Consider the following 10,000-nt stretch of genomic DNA (forward strand, 5'->3'; position numbering starts at 1 on the left):
GTGTGGCGCGGCGGTGAATCTCGACTGTGATTGGACGGCCGTTCCCCCGGAGTCCCTGAGGGCTGTAATGTCTCTATATTATTCATCTTCTATCGCTTTAACCTCCACGCGAGGGTCGCAAGGGGTGCCGGCTGTGCCAATCTCTGCTGACATGGGGAACGAAAGGCAGGGTGCACCCTGGAAAGATCACCAGTCCGGAGTTTTCGGAATTTTCTAGATATTACAAACAGTCTAGGGCAGGGGTGTCAAACTCATTTTTGTTCAGGGGCCACATACAGCACAATATGATCTCAATGGGGCCAGACCAGTAAAAATAGTAAAATAATAGCATAATAACCTATGAACAACAAGAACCCCTTTGTTTTTTCTCCTTTGTTTTACATTTACTGAAGGATAATTTTACAAAACATGTGCAATTTCAACAATATCATGCGTAATTTTACTATTTACACAGCACACTGGATCTATAAAGGCACAAACATTTAGTCACGGTTAACAAATTCATCCTGTGGGCCGGTTGGACCCTCTGGCGGGCCGGTTCTGGCCCCCGGGCCGTATGTTTGACACCCCTGGTCTAGGGTGATACGGTAATGCCAAATCCTGTCTCCGCTGACAGGCTTGGTACCAGAATTACAAGCACCTGTGGTGTAATGACTAAAATGTTTACACAAGTTTTTCTTTCATTAACAGACATTACTAGTTGTGGTTATTACCAACTATAGCGCTTATCAGTTCTTCTGCCTGTGTACCAAGTGGTGCACCGCATGTGTGTTTGATGAAGATCAGTGAGATAAGAGGCTGAGAGTACCTGGCTTCTTCCACGGCGCCTGTAGTTCCTCCGCACTATGTTCTTATAGTGTTCATTCTTTTTGGTGAGGTAATAAAACAGCACACACTCAGCCACAGTCTGAAATGTGAAGAAAAAGAAATGTTTCAGAACAACAAATTTATTGAGAAAACTGTGGCACAGAACAAGAGAGGAAAAAAATGCAGTGATACCTTTCTCTCCAGAAAAGATGCAATGAGACCAAAGTTTTTGGGATGTTGAATGAACCTGTTGATGGTAGATGGTAACAAGTGTTTTAATATCTTTGTTCATGAAGCTACCACAGGTAAACAATGGAACGCGCTCCAATCCTAATTGACTCCTCTCCTACATTTCCAGACATTTTGGGGACAATTTTAGACCTAAAACTAAATTTAAACCATTTTGTGATATTTTAATAATCCACAAACTTATTTTATTAGTTGTTTTTGATCAAATGCAACTAATGTACGATATATAAATGGTCCGCCAAAGGCTTTTTTCTGTGTCGCTCCACAAATGTGTTAATGTTCCGCTTACTTCTCCCTGAAAGTGTCCTTCTCCTGCTCGCTCCACATGTTCATAACCTGCCGGTCCTTGTACACCTTCATGGGGTCGTCCATTAGTCCGTTCATGTTGATGAACTTGATGCGTTGCTGCTCGGCGTCGAACAGCATAGGAGGGATGACTGCCAGCTGCCGCATCTGCTTCTCTGTGTTCTGTGAGGTACATAAAACGCCACACACAGAAATAAATCAACATCCTGCCGCGAGTGGGCTGGTCTCGAGAGGGAACCTACTCAAGTGATGTTTACTATGAAACCTGATGTAGTGCTACACTCTGTTGTGAAGTGTGGAAGAGCTAAGGCATGCTTCACATCCAAACAACCACATTAAACCTAAAGCAGACACATAAAACATTAAGTATAACAGTGATTAAACCGATCACTAAAAAAAAACGATTGATCCAATGACTCGACAGATGATTAAATGGAAAGAAACAATCAGGGAAATATACAGTACACCATGGAAAACGATAGTAAAACATGCCTAAAGAATTGGCATAAACAGTAAGAATTTGCGGCGTGTAAATCGAGTCAAGACAATTAGTTAAACAAATATTAGAGAAGACCGACACCTTTGATGCTGAGACCATTTTTTTGCCAAAAGCAGCCAATTCTGAAAGCTCGTACACGTCTGTGTTTCGGAAAGGCCGGCGAACATTTCCCATATTCTGTCTGAACGTTGAGGTGCATCATAGAACTGCAGCGCGGGGACGTTAATTACTGTTGCACGGGCAGCTGACACTGTGTGTGTTGACGAGGCATTTTAAGTGACGAGCGTAGGGCTGTGGTGGCTTTTAAGGGCTGGCACTTAGCTTTGGCTAGCACTGCTAACTTAGCGACCACAGATATTCCAGTTGCACACCAGCTGACACTTTGAGCCACTAGAAAGGCAGCAATTTGTGACAATATTTACTTATTTGTGCCAAAATGAACATGGCTTCCTAGTTTGTATTAATCCTAGAGATTGAGTGCCTGAAACTTTTTATCTCTTCAATTTCACTTCAATTCGTTTGGGGTCAGAAAACACACTTGTACCATTAACTTGTGCAACAGTCCCACACAGAAGGTAGGGGTGGGCGATATGACCTAAAATTAATATCACGGTATTTTTCATCTTTTGAACGGTGACGGTATAATATCACGGTATTACTTTTTTTGGTAGGTTTTGGGAGGAGTACATATTATTTAATAATATTCTAATCTGATATTTGTAGTTTTTTTTTCCTTTCTGATCCGGTCCCCAGAGGTATCACGGCTAAACAATACTAACAACGAACAATACAATACGAATGTGGTGGCCTTAAATTGAGTTTGTGTTTTCTTTTTTTAATACAAACAGAAAAGGACTTGACAAATTTTCTGAATATGAAATGTTAGGTTTACATAGTGTAACTTACCAATAGCGTTGTACAGTCTGTGTCCGAAACATGCGAGTCTCGTATATTTATTAATTTCCAGAGCGCGCACCATGTTTGCGCCGCTGTCAGTTGTCGTGCACATCAGCGCTTCATCCAAGCACCAGTCAGAAAGTGCATCCTAACGCAATTATTGCTCCGGTGTGGTCTTCGGGGAAGAAGGCGGTCTGGAGGCATCTGCTGCGCAACTTCCAGCGGCCTCGGTCTCTCCCTCTGGTTCCAACACTCCACTCATCTTTTTTCAGATATTATTGACCCGACCTTTCTTGGCGATGTTTGAGCAGTTGTTTTTTTATTGATTACCCAAGTGCTTGTTACGCTAATTTAATGGCCACTCCCCTTTTACCACCGAATAGGTTTTACTTTTTTATTTGCAACAAGATATACAGTATATAAGGACAGATATTCAGACCACTGAACGTTTGAAGAAAATGTAATGCATTATTATTTAGAATTAGGAGATTATTGGCGCTCAATTGATTTATCACGGTATTGACGGTATTGCAAAATCCATATCATGGCGCAATGTCACACCGGTGCTGACTATGACACCGGTATACCGCCCACCCCTAACAGAAGGTGCCTACTTGGTGAAAATAGAAGCAATGGTGTCAAGTTCTTCAAAAAAGAAGATTGGGGTGATGCTACTGCAGTCAAAGAGGCTCGCGTTTGGAGTGCTTTCTGCTAGATTACGATGAAAAGCCTGGATTTCACAGACATGTGTGTGTCAATGCGCATATGTATATGCAACCTATGCCACCTAAGGTTATGTTGTGGTCTTGGACTAGCGTGTAAGGGCTAGGTTTATCTATAAGGTAAGAGTGAAGAGCTGGCCACTTCATCATCTGCCCAATCTTTTATGGAAGCTGGGTCAGGCAGACTATTGCAAACAGCTACTATTTATTTATTTATTTATTTATTTATTTATTTATTTAGGTATTGTCCGCGGTCCTTAGTTGGCAACGAAAGAACATATTCAGAATTATTCGGTGGACCGTGGACATACATGCTCTTCGCTGACCTGTTGTTACGTTCTCGCTAGGCATGGGATGTTTGTATAAAATGAAAAGTAATTTTGTAACTAGTGGTTCCAATTTATAGTAAAATGGATGGTAAAGCATCCTTAAAATGGCAGTTTACAAAACAATCAACCACTCAATGCATCCAGATAAGTCGGCGTGAAGGTCCACGTCGCGATAACAAAGCGCGTTACAACACGACACAGTTACACAGTAGCTTACCTCGTGCTCCGATATTCCATCGATGATCTCCGAGACTTCATGTTCGCTGCGAGCGGCAGACGAGCTCAGCCCTCCCCCTCGCTGCCCGACGCGGCTTCAGAAGGAGAGACACAGAGCGGCTGTCATTCACTCACTCATTACTGCAACTGAGCTGTTTATATTGCGCAGTGAAACAAATACACAGTAACTAGGCAACCTAAAACAACCTGATTAAATGCGTTACAAACGTCAAGATGTGTATTTAACGATGTTAAACAATCACAGAAGACATACAGGAATAAATGACATGAAAAAGAAATGTGATCTCACCTCTGCATGCGCTCCTGCATCTCTCTTTGCTTGCGGATCTCGGGGAACTGTTTCTCGTAATATTCCCGCACCTTGCTCTCTTTGGCTCTGCGTCGCGGGTTGTTTTCAATGCGCTCCACCTTCTTCTCCCAGGCTTCCATCAGCTGGTCATAGCGCTGGCAAAACTTCTGCTCCTGGAACAGTTCGGAAAACAAGGACGCTTTCAATCGAATGATCAACAATGACGGACACGAGGGTTTGAAGGCAAAGGTTTTTGCATTGGGTTTTTTTGTGCCACAGTTGCCTTTTTGTAATTTCCCATATATTACCAACTGTCTCTATACTATTTTATGAATACTACTCTCGCACACTGTACTGCTGTGGTCACAAAAGTGGCCGTACTCTTACGTGATGATTTGTTGTGGAAAGATGATCTGCTTCTGATATAAAGAGCTCATTATTTGCCAACTACTTTTCTATACTTTAATAAAAAACACAAGGAGCATTATATGACATTATATTACACTATACCTGTAAAACATAGGCATTGCCAGCGTACAATATTTACATTTGATAACAAATTCTCCCCTGGACTCCCCTTCAGTGCGTGCATGTCCAGAGGGAGCAGAGTAATATTTTGGTATTCAATGGGGAGTCTGGCCTTGAGTGGTGGGTTCTGACAGACGACAGCCCGCTGTTTTCCCAGCTTCCTCACAAACATGCTGTAACGCAGACCATTAACCCTGCTGCAGACACGACGCTCGATAGACCCATAAACCACAAGGTGATGTCTCCGCACCCCCTGCCCCCACCCAGACTGGACACTCGTTGCTGCTCTTTCTGACTGCTCGCAACCCTTCAGTAAATATTAAAACGAAGAGCTGTGAGGTAAAACTTGGAAGCAGACATAGAAAAACAAACGTTTCCACCGTATTGCCCGTTAGTGGACGGATGCAAATGTCAGTTTGCCTGGCTGTGGCATCAAAGCTCAGTCCCATCGTTCTCTGATATATTTATAGTCGTGCTTCTTTCTCAGTGTCACACAATCACAATCTCATTGCTCATTTTTTTTTCTCCCACATTGTTATCTCATATCTCTCATTTTGACAGATGCTCCCTGAGCTCTATTTCAAACTCACTAAAGTCATCGGTCGAGTCAAAGATGTCTGAGATCTGTACTTACCCACTGCTTGCGAGCATGATTTCTCCTCTTGAAGTATAAGATGAGCTTCTTTCTCATCGCTTGGTTTCTAAGAGGGGTGACAAACAAAGACAGGGGGGGTAGGGAAGAAAGGGATAATGTGAGGGTTTGTTAAAAAAATAAGAAGAAGAAGAAGAAGAAGAAGAAGAAGAAGAAAACACTCAATTCAAACATTGTTTAGGCTTTCGTTGCATTTTTGCACATGACAAATCCAAGTCTATGGCTTCCACCAGATCCTTGGGTAAACTGTTCCTCCTGCTTCACTTTCTCTGCCTCACTTCTTCATCCAACATACAAACAAACACACACACACACACACACGCACACAGACAATGCCTGTCCTTGTGTGCCATGGCTCGATAAACTCAAACTTGCTTCTGGGTGGAAAGGACAACGAGGGGAGCCAAACTTATAAAACTTGTCTGGGCCGGGAACAACCAGCCACAGTGCTTCAAATAAAGGTCAGGGCCAGTAATCTCCTTAGGCAGCCACTCCGTTTGTGTCTCTCTTTGCTGCAAGACAGAGTTTTATTCCTGACACTTAATCTGTCAGTTGTAAGGTCACGTTCCCCGCTGATTAATGTAATCTTATTTTACATTAGTCACTTCAGCTGAGCCGCAGGGTCCCCGGGGTGACCGGCAAGGACAGAGGACACGGAAGTGGCCTAGTCACGGCGTGTACGTTCAGGGGAAGACCGGGCGATGGGATGAAAAACATTTACCACCCCTGAATGATAAGACATCTGCTATAACAAACCCCACGTTAGATCTAAGCAGCCTAAACCCTTAAGCTACACAAACACACCCACACATACAAACAGAAACATTTGGAAAGATAAAAAACTGTTAAATCCAGCTAGGTGCTATGGATATCTACAAATATCGTGGCACATAATGGGTGAGAACTAACTTGGTATAGCAAAAAGCAGATTTAATAGATTAAGCCCTTTTAAGACAGAGACGGCATTGTCCTCTGGACAGCAGATGGCAAAGGGAAAGATTAGCAGTCCTGAAGCAAAACCAAAGGTTTCCTTTGTGCTGCCCTGAGCCTGTGCCATTTCTGAGATATCAGGGAACACAGTAATTTGGCATAATACCTCAAAGGCATGATGGCTGAAAGACTCATTATAAACACACTTGTAACACATGTTCTCCATTGGTACGACCACCTCGAGCGTTACAGAGTTTGAAGTTTGATTTTTGGGGCCGTAGTCGTCGGCATCTATGGCCGTGAAGGAGATGAGCTGGAGTCGGGGACAGAAACCGGCACAGAAACCCCCGCTGCTCCGTCCATCCCAGCAGGTACGAGCGCCAAGGTTATCAAACGGGTTGAAGTCAAACAAAGAAGTCAATTGTGCTGGCCAAAGCAACATAGTGGTATTTAATAACGCACACAGAAAGACAGAGAGAGCGAGGGGAGAATTTGCAGTTAATTGCTTGGAGGCAATAATACTGATCAAACGGTGCGCGGATCAAAAGGAGTGAAGACAGAGCAGTGTGTGGCTGAGAGGTCAGATACACCCTGAGGTATGCCACTGTGTCCAAACCGCAGTGCCAGTGGAGGAGACAAGCAATTATAACCCACCTACAGCCCTTTGATGTGCCTTAGTTAGTCACGGTCCTTACAAAAACAACAGATATACAGTACATGAGCTCTACTGAAGGACAGTGGAATGACCACATCATGCACTCACTGCAGACTTCCACTCAAATGTACATGATTTATTCAAAATGAATCACTCACGACAGTCAACAATCGTCAAACTGGTGCCTTAAATAACGTTGTGTATCCTATATATCCAAATAAAAACCAGATATATTCTGGCACATTTGAGGCTTTTAAATCTACCTGACGACAGCGGGAAAGTAGTACTTTGTGGGTGTATAAAAACATATTCAATGACAGACTCACATTTTGATGTTCTCATGGTACTGCTTGGTATCAGAGGGCTGATTGTACAGAGGCTGGAAGAGGACAAGAAACAAGCAGACGGCAGATTCAGTTACAGTTTCAGTTGCGCACGGCAACAGCAAACTGGTCGATTACAACGGGAATTATACAAAAAGGCCAAATGACAGCATTTGTTCAAGCATCTCTTCAATGTAGGACTTCAATATTTCAGAGTGAGTCAAAGCTCTGACTGACAGAAGCCAAATCACTTCCTCTGACTCAACAAAACAACCCACTCAAAATTAAAAGCCCCGAGGGGCCCGAGCAGAATCTGTTCAGTGCAGCATCTTGCATCAGCTCTGGAGGTAATTTGTTGGAAGAGAATTAAGCAATTAAATTGCCCCTGTAAGTGTCCGTGGACAGATGGAACAGCTTGGAAGACAGACAGGTACATAATATAAGAGAGAATAAATGCAAAAACAAAGAAGAGAAACTAATGCTGCAACCAAAGGTACTTTTAATGGCAAGAAGAGTAAAAGTCCCTGTTCTAAAAATGTAAACAAGTGTAATTCTGAAATGATCAGAGTTTGGTATACCCTAAATTAAATATTTTAACTTCATTCTTTCGCATCACTCTAACCTGACTCTCAACACAATCCTCCCCAAAATTCAATAACGCAAGAGACTAATCGAGGAACATGGAATCTCCACTCACCAGCTCGACCCGGGGCCCGAGTCCCTCCAGTATCCTGTGAGCTTCTTCTGCCTTTTTCTGAAAAGAGAACACAAACACAAGTAGTGCATTAGCCAGCTGCATGCACCTCTGCTATCACCATGGCAACATACTGAGCATGCTCATTTGATCGCAGAGGCTACACCACTGCTGGCTGGCCACACCAAGCGACCACTGGATGTATGGACGGGTGAACTGACTAATATGAGAGCTTTAACTGGAGTTGGGCCATGGTTCCTTCTCTGTGCAGAGAGGGGTAGAGAGAGAGAGAGTGCAGGCAGCGAAGCAAGTGGGAGTGGAATAGAGAATGAGTGGGGGAGAGTGGGGGGGGGCAATCTGAGTCTCACTATCAACAACAATCAGCCACTTAAAACTAAACTTCCTGGCAGGGATCACAAAACAAGAAAGGAGATGCAATGGTGGCGTGAAGATGAGCAGCCACAAACTTCCATCTGTGAATGATCCGTCTGCAGCTCTGTGCCTCATACATTTATATTCACGTCTCTCCAGCAGAGGAAAAAAAAAAACACTGCTGCAACTCTCAATGTTCACTTTCTTTCCCTCGTTCCACTTTGCACACCGTCTCCACTGTATCGATCAAACGGACGCCGCTTGGTCGCATTTCCACCTCACTTCAATTCCTTCAGTGACCATAAGGTTAGACCATCAGGAGTAGGGCTGTTGATATATTGATTGCACGATTAATCGCAGTATTAAACGCTGCGGTATGTTAATCGTAACGTTTTGTTGTTGCGTTGTTTTTGTTCCGTGCAGGGTTGCAGAAAAGAGCCGTTCAAAATATTCAAAATATTCACATTTAAGAAGCTTTAACAATCGTAAATCTTGTTTTAAATTTAGCAATCGATTAATAATCGATTCATCATTTCGGTTCTAGTACTATGTTTCACCATCTGCGGGATAACCACCCGGCTCTGTGCGCCAGAATAGAGGTAAACACACATGAACTGGGTTAAATTACGTTAATGTTCAACTATCGTAACATTAAATTAGTAGGAAATTAAATGTTAGCGTGTCACTTGTGATGTCCATTTCATTTATTACAAATGTCATTGTGTCATTGTTATTCTAACATGAAATAAACAAACCACAATAATAGATACGTTTTATATCTGGCCACATACAAATAGATACATTATTAAAATAAACTTAAACATTTGGTATAGATGACAATTGATGACTTAAATAATTTAAACATTTACCCCGGGGGATTAATAATTGTTCCAATATAATAGCGTAGTGTATTTGCTACATTATTTTGTTACGTTGGCATCAAAAGATATAAATAAATGAAACGTTAAGACCTATAAGCAGCGTCATAGTGTTGGGGAATCAATTAACGCATAAAAATCGTGATAATAGTAATATCCTGATTTATTCTCTGACAATAATTGAATAATTGAAGTATGGCATTGTATGTCCAATAAACATCAATCAAGGTCGACTGCACTATGGGTGGTGGTGGTGTGGTTTTAGTGTTAAAGTCCCTACACGACACTGCTCTACATGTCATTAAAATGCAAATAAATATGCGGAATATGAAACTATTATTCTCCCTTCACTTGTTTTGCATGAATTTTTTTTTTTCCCACTGAGTAGGTGTAACAGCCTTCAGAGTATTGCCTCAGAGAGCGTGCTCGCCACAAGAGCAGTTAATGAGCAGCAATTATTAAAAGCAGCCTTTTTATCCTTGGGGAGCAGGGAGGATCAAGGATTTCACTTTATTTCCTGCTCATGATTATTTTGGCAATTTTGAGGGGGGGGGAGAAAAAAGATACTGACCTAAAATTTGTGGTATATGGCTTCACAATGAATACTTGTACTGACACATTTACCAATGTTGG

At 42.4% G+C, this 10,000-nt stretch overlaps 1 protein-coding gene across 10 annotated transcripts in view; it reads right to left on the reverse strand.

Annotated features, from left to right (window-relative positions):
* The window catches only part of ncor2 (nuclear receptor corepressor 2), a 79,665-nt gene that overhangs the window by 31,739 nt on the left and 37,926 nt on the right, over nucleotides 1–10,000 (reverse strand). For all 10 annotated transcript variants that reach the window (XM_044026159.1, XM_044026160.1, XM_044026157.1 and 7 more), the window contains exons 7-14: nucleotides 8,121–8,177; nucleotides 7,427–7,479; nucleotides 5,498–5,564; nucleotides 4,336–4,508; nucleotides 4,027–4,120; nucleotides 1,346–1,524; nucleotides 1,000–1,054; nucleotides 809–907 (exon numbers count right to left, since the gene is read on the reverse strand). In XM_044026159.1, the coding sequence (XP_043882094.1) occupies nucleotides 809–907; nucleotides 1,000–1,054; nucleotides 1,346–1,524; nucleotides 4,027–4,120; nucleotides 4,336–4,508; nucleotides 5,498–5,564; nucleotides 7,427–7,479; nucleotides 8,121–8,177 (777 nt within the window). The remainder of the gene's footprint in view (nucleotides 1–808; nucleotides 908–999; nucleotides 1,055–1,345; nucleotides 1,525–4,026; nucleotides 4,121–4,335; nucleotides 4,509–5,497; nucleotides 5,565–7,426; nucleotides 7,480–8,120; nucleotides 8,178–10,000) is intronic.

This window comes from Solea senegalensis, linkage group LG5 (assembly GCF_019176455.1).
Source record: "Solea senegalensis isolate Sse05_10M linkage group LG5, IFAPA_SoseM_1, whole genome shotgun sequence".
Lineage (NCBI taxonomy): Eukaryota > Metazoa > Chordata > Actinopteri > Pleuronectiformes > Soleidae > Solea > Solea senegalensis.